This window comes from Cyprinodon tularosa, unplaced genomic scaffold, assembly GCF_016077235.1.
Source record: "Cyprinodon tularosa strain WSP-4 unplaced genomic scaffold, ASM1607723v1 ctg755, whole genome shotgun sequence".
Classification (NCBI taxonomy): domain Eukaryota; kingdom Metazoa; phylum Chordata; class Actinopteri; order Cyprinodontiformes; family Cyprinodontidae; genus Cyprinodon; species Cyprinodon tularosa.
The window spans coordinates 115494-132529 of record NW_024039513.1 but is presented as its reverse complement, the minus strand read 5'-3'; the positions used below and the strand labels follow the sequence as shown (position 1 = coordinate 132529).

At 38.1% G+C, this 17036-nt stretch overlaps 1 protein-coding gene across 1 annotated transcript in view; it reads right to left on the bottom strand.

The window, feature by feature from the left end:
- Window positions 1–1959, bottom strand: part of LOC119773278 (VPS10 domain-containing receptor SorCS3-like) — a 95643-nt gene extending 93684 nt beyond the window's left edge. The window contains exon 1 of the mRNA XM_038270212.1: window positions 1120–1959. Within this exon, the coding sequence (XP_038126140.1) occupies window positions 1120–1695 (576 nt within the window). The 5' untranslated portion in view covers window positions 1696–1959. The remainder of the gene's footprint in view (window positions 1–1119) is intronic.
- Window positions 1960–17036: the final 15077 nt, after the last annotated feature.

The following is a 17036-nucleotide window of genomic DNA, read 5'->3' as shown; positions in this document are numbered from 1 at the left end:
AGTCATTTACATCTAATATAGCCTGAGCTCTAACATCCAGTCGTAAAACCCCATAAATTTAAGCTCTGCAGTTTCACTTGTACTTTCAGGACCACAGACCGGAGTCCAGACTGCATAAATCTAAAATGTTGACTGGCTGCAGTGACAAGCTCATCAGATCCAGTGAATACAGTTGTGTGGTTAAAAAAAAGAGCCATCAATGGTGAAGACATCTAAAAACCAACCACATATTTCAGCCTCCAACACACAGGGCTTTATGACTTCAGAAATGCTTTAACAGGGCAGAAAGTCTGTGAATAAAATAATCTGCATCATACAAAAGAATATAGAATAGATAAGAAAAGTAATTACAGATTGAAATTTCTAAAGCAATTGATCTTGTTAATAAAATAGTGTGAACCCAATGTGGCGGTGGGCGGTTTCAACATTTGAGCATTTTTCTTTCTGCAGTGTTTAAAATTTATCAAAACAGTGAACATACAGAGCAACAACATTTATCAACTAAGCATGAGCTTTGTGTCAATAATAAAACTGTTTAATTTGCTAAAAGGTCAGATGCTGTTTCATCAGCATCACATTAGGGGTTGAGGTTGGACACGGGAATTCTAATTGTAGCTGTTACACCTCTCTGGGAGACATTACTTGATTATTTCATAAATAATTAATGTGTTTTGATTGCTGCCAAAATGCCTGCACCCTCCCACAGCTCTGTGTCTCGTCGAATTTACTAGCAGGGATGGATATTAATTTAAAGTTCAAGTGACAAACAGTTAGTGGAATGAATGATTCTACTTTCAAAAAATAAGGGAGGGGGCGCAAAGAAATAAACATAAGGACTGCATGAATTTAAAACATTCAAGGGACACGAAGATAACAACAAAAAACAGTAACATAAGGAAGAGATTGGAAAGATAAATTTTAGATACGTGGAATGTCTGTATGTTTTAGTATGCCTTGTTTACGCGCAGTTAAGCCCGTGCGTAAAAATTGGATTTTCTAATAGCCTTAAACCTTAAAGTTTTGAATTGGGTAATAATAAATCAGCATCATAAAGCATAATTAAGTGGATTTCTACCACTTAAGATTTGAAGCTGAGTGTTTTGTCAAGCTGAAACTTACACTGCTATTCTGTCCGGACCAGTGCACCATCGCCTGGTTGTGCGCTGAGTCTCCCGACAGAGCAAAAGTGGAGGTTTCCAGGTGAGGCTCGCTCTGCCTCTGGTTTGAGCCCCTGCTTTCTTCGCCTGTGCGCCGATACTCGCTTCTGAAGTTTGAAGCACCTTGGACAGCTCCTGTGGACCTCTGCGCTTCCCCATTGACACTCTTGTCCACATTTTCTTTGTAAGGCGCACCGACACTCCTTTTCTTTTTCTCCTTTACTGAAAATGTGCGTTTTGGTGTTTCAGTCACTGCTGTTGAAACGTATTCACACTTTTTGTCAGGTATTTTAAGATTTCTGAAATAGTTCACCGCTGCGTCAGACCTGTTTAAAACTTCACCGTGGTCACTGACTTTGAGCGGGACTTTGTTCCACGCAGATGTTACACATGTCATCGGCGATGTTACCTCCAAGGGATAAAACTTGTTAGCCAATTTAGGAGAAGATATCTCCGCCCGAGCTCCCAACTTCAAGTGAAAGGAATAAAACTGAATGCAAGCCAAAAAATAACAACTCCAAAATGACCATAGAGTCATTGTGATTTCCAAATCGGATAGCCTTCTTGTGCAGAGAATATATATAGTTCGCAGAAATGTTCAGTGATTCACCAAATAATCGTTGCAAGTAAAAAAGGAAATCAATTCTGTAGAAGCTCTCGTGTCCAAGAATTTGTCAAAGTGAGGGACCGATTGGGGAGGCGTTGCGCATCAGCATGTGCGCCAGCGGAGAGTCTCTGCAAGAACGGGTTGTATAGAGCTCATGAGCACGGCGGACCAAAAAAAGGAAAAGAAGAGGAGAGGAGAGCAGATTTAAAGCATTGAAATATTTTTAAAATCCTTCCACAACCCAGTGTTTTATTCTTCTATATCCCTTGCTGCTGGTAAAAAAAAAAAAAAAAAAAAAAAAAAAAAACAAGACCAAAATAAGACAAAATTGTGAAAGTTATCCACACAAACACTTGACGGAGTTAAAGCCGTTCACACAGAGAGAGAGAGAGAGAGAAAAAAAAACTAATAATTTTTGCTTTGCATAACAGCTTCAGTCTGAGGCAACGTTGTGCCTTTGATACCATTGGGGAGAAAAACATCATTTGCTGGCATCAATCAGCAGTGGATTCACCTGTCAGCTGTGCACGCCCAAGCATATGTGGGAGAGTTCATTTGCAAGAGATTCTCTTGGACTGCTGATAAAGATCCAAATACACTGTTATTTTGCAAAGCTCTGATGCTGCTGATTCTTCTGAAGACAAAATTGTCTGTTCTGCTGTCCCTATAGGAGGATATTATTTTAGACCACTAAAAGGAAAAACACTTGCTTTCATAGGACTGTTACACATAGGATGTAATATTAAAAAGTTGAGATATATCAGTAATGCAGAATGTATGTAGGAAATCTTCAATTTCTTAGCAATTTCCCGCATGGAATAGCCTTCATTTGTAAGAACAAAAATAGACTGTCGAGTTTCAGATGAAAGTTCTCTTTTTCTGGCCATTTTGATCGTTTAATTGACCCCACAAATGTGATGCTTCAGAAACTCAATCTGCTCAAAGGAAGGTCAGTTTTGTAGCTTCTGTAACGAGCTAAACTGTTTTCAGATGTGTGAACATGATTGCACGAGGGTTTTCTAATCATCAATTAGCCTTCTGAGCCAATGAGCAAACACATTGTACCATTAGAACACTGGAGTGATAGTTGCTGGAAATGGGCCTCTATACACCTATGTAGATATTGCACCAAAAACCAGACATTTGCAGCTAGAATAGTCATTCACCATATTAGCAATGTATAGAGTGTATTTCTTTAAAGTTAAGACTAGTTTAAAGTTCTCTTCATTGAAAAGTACATTGCTTTTCCTTCAAAAATAAGGACATTTCAATGTGACGCCAAACTTTTTAATGCTAGTGTGTATATATATAAATATAAATAAATATAAATATATATATATATATATATATATATATATATATATATATATATATATATATATATATATATATATATATATATATATATATATATATATATATACTTATATACATATATTTACTTTAAGGGTACAAATATACTGTACCATTGATTGCAAGTTTAACACGTTGTGGTATTATGTGGTGTTATATCCTATAGTGTCGTTTTTCAGGGAACACAGCCATGAGAAAGACTGCTGACATGACAGCTGACCAGTAGACAGGCATTGATGCTTTAAACCAGGAGGGTCAACAACAAAAGGTCATTACTAAAAAGGCTGGCTGTTCCAAGTGAAAAAAAAAACGGCTCCGCGAAGAACTTTGGAGATAGAGTGAATGTGCTGAATTTACTGTAAAGGGCATAAACCATCAAATCCATAAAAGTCCACAGATGTACTATCTTGAATATTTTATTTAAGAAAAAGTTAAAGATTTTTACATTTTTGCACATCTATTTGAAAAATACAGACTTTGTTTAAAGATTCCGCTTTGGTTTGTCTGGGTTTCATATTTTCACTAATGAAAGACAAAATATACAAATTTAAAATTAAAGCAATACCTGCTTTGTTTTGAGTGTTTTTAACAGTTTTTATGGATGAAATATGGTTTTTGTAATTTCATTTTTTTTTTGTGTCAAAATAATCTCATTGGAGCTCGTCCAGTCCACCTATTTCAGATCTCTAACAACAGGTGATAAACATTTCCAGATTATGTGAAAACATCTACATTTTCATGATAAGCATTTTAAGTTTGACTTAATAATTGTGACTCTTTGGGGGACCAAAGGTCCAAAGCTTTTCTTAATCTCTGCACAGTCAGATTTTCTTTTGTTCAATGATTTTTACTGTCCACATTTGAAAAATTAAGCATCCTTCCAAATCAATAAGCTATTTGAAAGGTATTAGTTTCAATTAGTAGAGCCAAATGAATCCTGCAAGGCATTTTCTATGATTCCTGCTGACAAAACCTTCTACCTCTCTCACTCTCTTATTCTCTCTCTCTAAGCTGTTGCAAAATCGGTAAGTCAGCGTCCAAAAAAAAAAAAAGCCTTCTTGTAATTTATTACAATGCCTGTTAACGAGCAGCTGAAATGTATGCAAAATAAGTTTGCATCAGCTACCAGACAGTTCCCCAAAGAAAAACAATAAAATAATTATTTCAGCCTTCCTCAAGGACAACAGGAACATCACAGAAACAGGGCAAAGATCCATGTTACAACAGAGGGAAAAGAAAAACATAGAGGACCTGAAGATTCTCATTAACTTTCACAAAATGTGTATACGTAGTAATTAGAGATAACTATAGTATAGTGGGAAAAATGTAAAGGCATTGATCTTATCTTCATTTAAATATTATTCTGTTTGAGTTTGATTTGGATTAGTGGATCATTTCTCAGCATAATAATCATCTGCGGAGCAAGTTTAGTGTGGCGAGAAGATAAGGAAACTCACATCCTGTGAAACAAAACAAAAAAGAAAACCCACAAGCAGGACTGACAGCAACAGGAGTTTATTGCTGGAAAAGGTACCTTGTGATCTTGAATGGATTTAGAGACAGCACAGAGAGAACAGCAATCAGACTGCCAAGACAGGCAGGCAGGCAACATTGCCATTCTCCTTAGAGGCCTCACTTTTTGGTCACTGCATTTCGGCACGGCTGTACAAACAAATTGAGATTCATACAAGTGAGGGCTCTGGGCAGCAGGTGCTACTGTTGCTATCCGCTGCATTGCCAGGCCGCTAACTCTCATTCCCGCCAGAATGCCACTGCAATGAGGGGGTAATTGGACTGATCACACTCTGTTTACCCATTATGCTGTGAAAATGAAGTGGGTTGCTCCCAAACGCAGTGTGAGAGTCCAGGGATAAAGGAGGAGCCTCCTCCATCAGTGACACATCTTTTAATCTGTGCTAACCTTGGGCTGGCAGCAGTAAATAGCTTTATTGTTTACCACTTAGTCATTTCTGCATGTACTGTATGTGAGAACTGCAACAGGAATGACTGCAAATAAGTTTTACATTCTTTTTTTTTTTTAAGAAGTAACTGGGGAGGGAACTTTAATGTGTTTGGATGTAAGCATCTGTGCCCCATATATTATGTACTATTAAACTAATGCAAATAATATATCTTCAAGAGATAATATTTCTAAGACTGGATAAGGCAATGGTGAAGAATAGAAGAAAGGGGAAAAATGAAATATTAGTAAATCTGCTCACCTTAGTATTAATAGTTAGCCAGATTATCAGATACAATCATCAAATTACTTTGGGCACACGTCTTGGGTAATCGCTGCAGTAGTCTAGTGTCCCCCTTTGCTTTCTGGCTGGAAACAAAGGAGGACACTAGACTACAGCAGCGACAGGAGGCAAACTTTAAAGCTTTCAGAACAAAATCCCATTTGTGCATTCTCTGTCTGCATCCCTGGCTTGTTAGCTCCAACACTTCAGTGATCCCGGTGGAGCGGACGCACATGCAGCACCAAAAACCATAATGGCCATCAACCAGACAGCTCGCACTCATACACCGGAGATGAACAGCAAGGTGCATTTGCCGCTTGCCTATACCCGAGCCATTAAAAAGAGAGATTTTCTTTTATTGCAGATGGCAAGACACTTATTTTGTACTTCCTTTATCATCCAAATGAAAGGAACGCATTTTAAAATCACAGTGGGAGGAGTAGTTTAGGACAGTTTGCCACAGCAATAAACCGGCCCTGTCACTGAAAACATAATTTTCTCCTTTTATGACTTACTATCACATTGATGTCTTTGTTTGTGATGAACACGGGAACAAGACTACCAGCATATCAACGCAATTTACCTAACCCCCAAACTTATAGTTTAGTCACAGCTGCGGTGTTTCTGTGGACAAAGGGTTTTAAAACGCACAGGGACAATGGCTGTTTGTGCTGCTTCATCACAACATCTGTGAGAGTTTGGCCATTATGCTTGACTTGAACATGATTGTTTCTTGGATTTCAGTGAAAAAGGAAACAAAAAATTAAGCAAATATGCATAAGTAACAATTGTTTATACAGGCCATGCCTAAATAAAGAAGTGAGAGGAAAAAGAGAAGAGGGATAGACTGATGATATTCGCCTTGAGTTCAGAGTGGCTTTTTTGGGTGAACAGTGTCCACTTTTGATAAAAAATGTTTCCTCTTGTGCCACAAAGATCCCCCTATGTCAAAATTAATAACAGTTAGCTTTTCATTTATAACAAGCCATATAGAGGACAGAGAAAACATTTGAAAGTGATTGCACTTCTCAGATTATACCATTTTAACTATGCCCTGCTCTGACTTCTCAACAGTTTGTCAACAGCTCTAGTTATTTTCATTATATAAACCCCTTATTAACAGGCGTCCCATGAGGGCAAGAAATAGGAGTGTTCAAAGCAAAATAATGAAACTTTGTGGGAATCTTTTGTATGCTATAAACTCACTGAGCCACATGAAGATAACATCTATGCTTTCCAACCAAGTTAGCTTTCCACCAGCATACAACATCTATGCTGAGCTTGTAACTAACTTAGCTTATGTTGTTAATCCCACTCTCATTATAAGGGATCATTAATAACCTCTTTAATCCTGAGCACATCCTCAACACTGGCTTTGGAACTGTCGAAAATTAAACTTACAAGATTTTTATTGGAGTTCATAGGATAGATATTTATAAACTGGTTGAAAATCTCTGTGATAATTTAGAGAAATATTTATACAAAGTTAGATGAAGTTCAGACCATTTCGTCCAAACAGAACTCTGCTAAGCCAGCAATATAGATACGTAATATGTAAACTTTAGGATACTTAATAAAAAAAAATGGAATAAACATAAACAATGCTTGACCCTAGTTTTTAGTGAAAGGCTTCTTCAGATCCCCCTAAACACACACAGCAACTGTCTTTATCATGGAGCATGTGAGTTTTTGTTTCAGTTGCCTCTTCATTTGCTCTACCCATTCTCACCCCCTGTGTTCCATATTGTTGATTATCTGTGAGGGCAGGGCTGCTGATTTGTGCTGCTCACTAACTTGCATCCATTCAATCCACAAGCTTGAAGATGTAAGAACTGATGTACAGTAATTTGAGGACATGTTTTCATGTATTTTTGTTTTTTTCCTTGTTGTTTTTTTTTTCTTTCTCATATCCTATCTCACATTTGAGCACTCAGAATTTTCATGAGGCCAGCTGCAAGATTGCTCCACCTATGTAGAAATGCAAGCTAAACAAACTTAAAATAGTTTCTACGGCTGCATAGTAACACACAACACCTGAGGTATTTAATGAGGCTTTTTGTCTCATCATCAAAACTTTGGTCAAGAACAACCAGCAAAATTGGTCCCTGCATCAAGTCAGTGAAGCTATTTCAAGGCAGCCATGAACAAATCAACGTTAAAGCCCACGCATTCCACAGCAAGAATAATAAGGGAAACAGTCAGGCTGGTTGTGAGTGAAGTTGTGTTCCAAGCCTTTTGCAGTTACAAAAGTGTACCAGTAAATAAACGAAAGGGGGAAAATCTGAGGCATGTTTTTATCCTGTATATAATGTGTCTGGCTACCAATATCTGAAGACCATGGCAGCACATTGGCTTTGAAAGAGTCTACCACATGCAGTCTTCTTTAATTAAGCAATAAGAACAATACTGTTTCAAGCTAAATGTGTGCAAACAATATAATTTTAACCAAACACAGAAGAATTGTTTGTTACTATTGTACAGATGAACAAGCAGTATCTCTTGTTGGTTATTGTTGTGTTAATCTCAGAGGGTGCATTTTTACATTTTCCAGGAACCCTTTTTGAGTTCAAAAACAGAATCAACTTTTTTCCGTTGTCCAAGTACTTTTGGTAACATGTCTCTGTTCGATATTCACCACTGACAACATTTCCCCCTTAATCTTTTTGAAATAAATTCCCATGTCAAATACGCCTTCATAATGGAAAATTCTGGCTGTTTTGTTACAGAGCATACCTGCAGGAAAGAGCTTTTCACTTCTGGACATGTTGCAATTGCTGATTGCTCAATTGCTGACAAGTCTCCAGAATTGATTGACAGATGGCACTACATCAGTTATTTCTTAGGAGAAGCCCAACAGATTCCCTTTCACAAGTGGAACAATACTGCTTTCAATTTACTGCTCCTTTATATACGTATATATGTATTAAACAAAAAAAAATCCTAATTAAGCATTATTCCAGATCCAATGGAGACGGAGAGGAAAACAAAAAAGGAAACAGGCAAGAGCAAGTGATAAAAAGAGAAAGAAAGGTAATACAAGATACCATCCAAGGGGTCTGTTCCCACACCAGCAGACAGAAAAATGAACACAAAAAAGGCATAACAGAAAAAATGTAACAGGTGCAAACAACCTAATAGACCTGCCTACCAATTGCAATAGAAAATGTATTTAATGGGACCAGCTCCAGTTCTAAACCTGAAAAAGAGCAGAGGAGAGCATCAGGGAATTCCCCAGCAGGGACATTGTGTGAGCCATGGGGGCTGTGATGAGTAGCCAGTAGGCTCTACCAGCAACTAGCTACACTGCAGCAGATCTAGCTATGGGTCTAGACCTGAGTAATAAGCTCGCACCAACCCCAGCACTGGCCCTACAGGACCATGTGGTCAAGGCTTTGCCAAGAACATAAAGGGATGAGCCAGTGCATACATCTTTAGCCAGCCCTGAACAACTAGAACGAACAATGCACTGGAAGGTTGAAGCACCAACCACTGATTGGGAGTTTGACTGGGGGAAAATAGGCCCCACCTTTAGTGAGACTATCCAGGAGAGGGGGCAGCCTAAAAGTTCATCCAACATAAAACAAGCACTTAATCACAGGAAGATCACAATCAAATCCTCATTTTCATGCCCTGTTTGAATTTAATTCCTTAGTTTTCTCAGAATATAATTTTTATGACCTTTTTTTTAGATTCAAGTTATTAATATTCAAGATATTTCTGTAACTATTGTCAGTTTTTCTTCAATTAAGTGAGCTGTACCAACACTTTTGTCCTTGTGTATGATATGGGTTTACATTGTTCTTTTCAAAATATTCTAAATAAAGCTACAAATGATATATTGCATAGAAAACACTACTTTGATATAATCTTAAGCCCATGTAGACTTCTGAGTACCTTAATCACTCAAAACACCGTTGTGTTGTGGGTACATAACACAGCGGGCACATCAATGCTTTCCAACTAAAGCCCTGAGCTCCACAAGGGCAATGATTTGGCTTGTCTCCTTAGAGGCCTGTGGCATTTTTGGACATATTTTCTACCACTTTGTTGTTTAATACTGACTTTTAAACATACTGTTTTTAACAAAAAAAAGTGATGCTAGGAAAAAGTGTTATTTGCATCTATCCAGGGTGTCACTGACACATTTTATAGTGAAAGTTAACATCAATATTTATGCACATAATAGTAGAAGAACCATTTTTTTAAATTTCCCATAAAAAAGATTTTCAAGGTACAAAGTTGTTTTTCAGCAGCAGCCGTGTATATGTATCTTCATATTCAAGAGATTTAATTGTTTTATATCTTTGTTTGGGGCTACTCAGTGGTATAGTAGGAAGTACTGATGCCTTGCAGCAAGAAGGTTCTGGGTTAGTTTCCCGGCCCAGGGTTTTTCTGCATGGAGTTTGCATGTTCTCCCTGAGCATGCGTGGGTTCTCTCTCGCTTCCTTCCACAGTCCAGAAACATGACTGTTTCTGGACTCTAGCGTGATTAATTGGCTTCTCTAAATTCTTCTTAGGTGTGCATAAATTGCTGTTTGTACTCTTTGTGTCTGTGTTGCCCTGGAAAGACCACCAAGTGTACCCCGCCTCTCGCCCGTAGACAGCTGGAGATAGGCAATAGCACCCCTTGCAACCCTGCTTGGGAAAGGCATGATGGAAAATGCATGGATGGATATTTTTGTCGGTGATGATAGAGGGAAGAATTTGAAAAATATAATTTTTCACTTAATCTTTCTTAACAAATAATGGCATGGTGGAATATGTGCATGAAGTTTTAAACACTTGATGTTTGATTCAAACCATTTAAAATAAGATAAAGATATTTTCATGTTGGAATTCTAAAATTGTTAAAGCATTTTTATACAACTATTGTATGTGTCAAAACCTCTGAGCAATAACATTTTTGTATGATTATATTACCAATTATGCATGACACAGTGCCCAGCAATTATCACTAACACATATAATTGCTCAGCACTATATCTGGTCTGTTCATTCTTATTCATAACATTTGTTTATGGCAACTGGTGAACAAAACACCATCTGCTATAATCAGAAACTGATTGACTCTTTTTGACAATACCTGATCTGTCTTGGAAAAGAAAATACCAGCAATTTCATACTGAGCATAAATGCTTCCTGCTTTATTGAGCATCCAAAACCCTCCTGAGTAAGAGTTGGATTCTGAATGTATATGCACGTATATGCCTGCCTTTCCACATAGACATTTTGGATTCAATTTCCATGATTGGGGGAAATGGTGTTCTATTGTGAAAGAAGTCCAGAGCATAAAGCCATATAAAGGTGTGTTAAAACATTGTGTTGCAACAGTATAATCAGAAACTGAAAAACCTAAATAGATGTGTTTTTTAAATAAATCACTGGTTGCACAATAATTGTAAGCTTTGAAAGTACTTATATTTCACTATAAGATTTCACATGGGTTAATCTTACAGAGTAAAGTGTCTTTGGCCATTTCCCTTGGAACAATCTCTATAAATCATTTTGACATCTCTCCTGTCGTCAGATTGCTGTGTTTCAATAAGATTATTTCTTATGCATTCAGATGGCAATGAAAGAAAGTTGGTTTTGTTCCTAATAAAATATCTCGGTGCTCCTTTGCCTATGTGTTTTAGATAACTATCCTTTGGAAGACTCACTAAAACAAGTTTTCAGTATACTAATAGAGGCAACTGGATTTTTCTTAAACATGTTCTTGCATTTTGATTGGTTCACAGTTCCATCCAGTCTTGGAAGTTTCCGAGAGTTTGGGGTGGGGGAGGTGGGGGTGGGGGTGGGGGGGGGGGGGGGGTGGGGGGGGTAAGGCCTGAAGCATCCTCTACCGTACTCTACAGTTGAGATGAGGTAATCACTCGCAACTCAGCGTCACATCAAACATGCTGTGACAGTTTGATGTCAAAGGCACAAGTCTAGTCTTGTTGACCAAAGTAAACAATTCCTGTTGTTTCTGTACAAGCAGAGCAGGAGCTTGGTCCACATTGCCGGAATTAAGTCAGACCAGTTCCAGGTGCAAGTTGGACTCCTACAGGACTGCCCTCTGTCACCGGTCCTGTTCATATCCTTTGTGGACAGGGTTTCTAGGCAAAGCTTGAGGATGTCTGGTTCAGGAAATAATGATGGGACTATGGCTACTTTCACACTCCAGGCCTTGATGCTCAATTCTGATTTTTGTGTGAAATCTGATTTTTTTTTTGTGTGTTTTCGTTCACATTTCCAAATATATGCAACTTGTATTTGATCTCTTGTGTGAACTGTAGTCATACAACGCAAGTGTCCCGCATGTGCAGTAGAGGACTCAGTGACGTCACAGGCCAGCGTGCTCTATGTTTATGGAAATAAACACGCATGATAGTGTCGGAGTGCATCTAGCAATCTTTCCCAACCATCCATCCATCCAATTTCTAACACGCTTATTCCAAGTGGGGTTGCGAGTGAGGGTTGCTGGTGCCTATCCCCAGCAGTCATTGGGCGAGAGGCAGGGTACACCCTGGAGAGGTCGCCAGTCCATCGCAGGGCACTTTCCCAACCATAAAAACACAATCTTTTCAAGATGTTTAAACAAAAATACTGCTCTCTGCATCATCGTCCACCATGGTTGTTGTTTTTCTTGCTGCGTCTTCATAGCAAGACCCAGAATAATGACCTTTGTCGGCTATTAATGACATTCAGGTCGGATAATTTCGACCAAGCTGTTCAGACACAGGTCGCATTTGAAAAGATCAGATTTCTACCGAATTCAGGACCACAGAGCCCAGTGGCCTGGGTCGCATTGGAAAAAATCAGATCAGGGTTCTTCAGACAGCCATGAAAAGATCAGATCTAGGTCACATATGGGCCAAAATTTGGGTCACTTCAGGCTGCAGTGTGAACGTAGCCAAATCTCTTGGCTGGCCTGGGAGCAACTCCAGCATTCCCCACTAGAGCTAGATAAGCTATCATGGGAGAGAGAAGTCTGGGAGTCTCTGTTAAAACTGCTGAAAAGAATACACAGTGGGTCAAGTTACTGATTCATATTAAACATTGAAAAATCTAAGCACCACTTATCCGTTTCAATTAAAGATTATTTGCTAAGTACTAATGATTATTTCTTATTGTGCTAGCTGGGCTACCAGCCAATCGCATCACATACATGCAACAGTAATGTTAGATTCATTGCTGGTGAAACACCAACAATCAATCCAGGCATTAGAATTGTACCATTACTCTGAATTGAATAAAAATAACAACACGTCTAACAACACTGTTAAACCAACAAGTCAATTCAATATAAATTTTTTTTTTTTGCTATGTTAGAAACATACATATTCTGTAGAAGCATAAACTGGACAAACTCCGTTACAGTAATTAGTAATTAGTTTCTGTTACTCTGAATAAAGATCCTACCAGCAGAGCTAGTATCAATCATTTTGTACATCATCACTAAACCGGACACTTGAAGTCACGGAAGATGTTGAAATTGTCCCATTCATGGCATTGCGCAGCTTATGTAGTATTTATTAGGCACTTAAATTCGATGCACCAGAGCTTGTTTCTCTGACATATTTAATTATTTTACCGCACCACTAGATGAGAGTAAATCTTTCACACACTAAAACCGCAAGTGGTGCAGTAGAGAATAATTGGTCTTTAACAACTCTGAAGATTTTTAAAGATTAGCATAGATTGGTGTGGTCAGACTGGCAACCTGTCGAGTGTACCCCCACCTTACACCCATAGATGCCATTGATAGGCATAGGCCCCACCATGACCCTGACAAAATAAATGGGAGAAGATGGATGGATGGATGGATGGATGGATGGATGGATGGATGGATGGATGGATGGATGGATGGATGGATGGATGGATGGATGGATGGATGGATGGATGGTTGGTTTTGGGTAACCTATGAACTGGCAGTTACATAGTTCATGGAGCTGGAAAGTCCCTGTGGTTTTTCGGCACAATTAGTCTCAGTGTGGGAAGAAAAAACAAAACAAAAAACCCCAAAAAGGAGTAGATTAGATTTAAAAAGTGATAAGACCCAGCTTGAGTTCATCCAAATCCTATCTCTCGCCTTTTAGCATCTGCATGATGTTGGGGCAGATTTACAACACCATAACATGGCAAATTAAAAGGATCAGTACGTGTTTGGAATGAGAAGTGCTTATTACAAAAAAATGCATCCTGCCCATTCTCCTGCCTCCAGTGTCATAAACATGTAATGGTTGTACCAGTTTACTGTCTTGTTATACTTCCTGCTGACAAGATAGAATCCAGAGGGGGAAAAAAATTCTTGTCTATTATAGATTCTTTCCCACATTTACACATGGGCTCTGTGGACAAACGTGGACTTTTAGCAGGTTTCTTTCAGACTTTTCTCAAAGAGAGGGAAACGTCAATACTGCTTAAAACCGTCTGCAACATTTCCACAGCATTTATAAATTAGCACTTTCAGTCTCAACCAAAGGTGATGCATTTTCTGTTTCCTTACGGTTTGAGGAATCTATTGGCGGACAATTGCATACTACCAGAAACATTTTTTCTCACATCAAATAAGAGCACACCCATTAGTTCTTTTTGTCTCCCTGTCTGTCTTGGTCTCTGTCTTGCTTACAACGATATTCCCTCCCCCTTCTTCCAGACTCACCCCAGTCTTTTTCTTCTCTGTCTGTGTGTCTCTACTTGCACTTCCTCACTTGCTTTCTTCCACATCTCTCCGCTTTTGAAGTCGGAGACAGTTTGAAATCCAATGCAGTTCTCTTTTGGACAGCCAAGGGGAAATAGCACAGAAATAGGGGCTCAAGTTCGATTAGAACTGTTAATCAAAAATCTACACAGCCCAGCATAGCGTGATGTGAAAAATGATTTTGCTTTCAAGCTGTCAAAGTAGCTATTTGTTACATTCACTGACCTATATGAAGATATACATTTGGCATCAAAAATAGAAAAGTAGTGAACAAAATGTAAAACAAACAACAAAGCATCATGATTACTTCTGCCAGCTTGATGGAAAAAATTTCCTTGGTACATAAAAAAATTCAGCAAATTATCAACTTCAACTTCTGCTAAGCTCTTTATCCCATTTGTTGAGAAAATATCTTTCAGTATAAATAAAGCTACTGTCTGAAAATGGTGTCTTATCTGCCGGCTGTGTGTTTCCTGAATGGGGCCGCCTGTGAAGCTAATTGACAGTTGTCTGTTGTTTTTACTTCTTGCTGTATGTCTGCTTCTCTCCTTGAACTCCAGTCGGCATTGGCAGATAGGCACCCAAACAGAACCTGGTTCTCCTGGAGATTTCCTTCTGTTGAAAGGGAGTTGTTCCTCTCCACTGTCACTACAGGTATGCTTGGTGTGAGGGATTGCTTTCCAGTCGATGAAATCACCTGGATATACTCAGAAAACTTTGAATCAAATTGACTGTATGATCTGGTTGAGCTGTAAAATACCTTGATATGACCTGTGTTGTGAATTGGCGGTACTGAATTGAGTTGAATTTAACATTTTATGACCCCCATACAGTGCCTTCCTAACCCACCAGGGACAGCGTAACAATTGTTGGAGACCTCTGCCCTAAGGTATAACAGACTAAGAAAATTATTGTTGCTTGTTATGGATTTGTCATTTTTGGTGTATAATTGAGTGTTGATCAGACTAGGATGGACTCTGCCTTTTACACTTAAAAAGGTGATGGTTGTCTCCCCCTAGTGGTCTTAAGCACTTTTGTTATACATCACTAGTTTACAGCTTTTTCGACACTGACAGCATTTCTTGCTTGTATTTGTTATGTGTGTTTGTTAGTATTATTTATGTGATTCCAGTGTGTGGCGGGGCTCTATTATTACTCGGACAAAAACGATAGGCTAATTCTGTAGTTTGCGTAAATGGTGTTAATTGTGCTGATCTTCAAGTGGAACAATAGGTGAAGAAAAAAATGATGGAGCAGCTGTGCAGCGTATCTACAAAAGACATCCAGGCAGGATAAAAGAGACAAAAACAGCAATACCTCCATGGCAGCTCAAAAACTCCCTCAACAACTCCAGTGTGACCTGTAGCCACTCCCTGTACAGCTGGATCCTCTTTTATAACCATAGGCTATGCCCACAAACAAAAAACCTCTAAAGAATACTTCTAATTCATGTAAACTCTTCTATTGGTAAATATAGAGTATATAATCACAATGCTAAAGAAACTCTTTGTAAGAGTGTACCACCTCTTTTAACTACTCAAAGTAGTCACACTGCATTTTTTACACTAGTACTCATAATGGCACATTTAACACCTTCAAATACATTCAACACCTATAGAATATATGCTGTAGTATAATAAGCAGCAAATCTTCATAGAGAGGAATAACTGAAAATACCATGCATATTAACTGCTTTATACATTTGAACTGTCATCCTCATGTATTTATTATAGATGTACAAGAAACTACAGAAGCATTAGCAAATTGTGGTTGTCAGGAAAAAAAGGCTTTGACATTTTTCTATATTATCAAAACAATTCATTAACCTTCCTACAAATTTAATTGGTGTCAGAGTCTAAGTTTGAATAGTTTGAAACTTGGCAAACTTTACATTAAGTGTATTAACAAGCCTTTAAGTAATTGCTAGAAGCAACTGCAGACAACTTCATCAGAGAACAGATCCAACTAACAGGTTCCAGATAAAAAATAGGACTGATTTTGCTGTGTCACAGGTTTAGGTGTTGTCTGAGCAAACATCATTTTATTTTAATCTTATTTTCTGTTACCATCATCATCTAATGTTATGTGTGAAAATGCAGGTTACTGTTTTCATGTATGCCAAGTCAATTCAAAAACCACAATAATGTTTGGTGGATGAGAGAAATAAAAAGAGAAGGAGTTAGAGCCAACTGCGGGGTTGATAGGTTAGCTTTTTTTACATTAATGATCAAAAATATATTTCTACAAATTAAAAAATTTAAATGTCAGAAAATTATACATTTGCAAAGGTTTGTTTGATATGCTTACATTTATTGGTAAATGATATGATATGTCTACAGAAAGAAATCCTTTGGTATTCTATTGTGGATGCCCTATAGAAAGCTCTTTTGCCATAAAGAAATAGGTAACTCTTCTATAACATTTTATAAACTAGCTAGCAATATATAGAAGAGTCTATTGTGCTTTGCTGAGTATGTCCAGAGGCATTGTTTCTCTCAAGCACTGCTGTATCCTCAGCTTATATCTAGAACTATATATAAGGGACTGGCGCTTCAATGCAAAATATCTTTATATTTTAAGTGTTTATGAACTTTAACTTCATACTAATCTTCTTTGGCTTATCTGGGACCGGGTCACTGGTGTCTCAGCATTCTCAGCAGTGACTCCCAGAATTACCCCTCCACAACCACCTCCTGCAGCCCTGCAAAGAGAAGCCTAACACATTTCTAGGCGAGCCAAGATACAGTCTCTCCAGTGTGTTCTGTCCCTTAGACTTCCTTCTGGTGGAACTTGCCTGGAACCCTATCTGTGTAAAAGATGAACACTTAAGATATATTTATTTAAAATGGATTGTTAGCTGTACTAGTAATGCTGAAAATGGTAATTGTAATCTAAAACAGTATTTCGTTTAAAATATATATTTTTTTCTGTTGAATAAATCTCTTTAAGTTATATGTTAAATTTACTACTGACCTTTTTCAGAATTAATC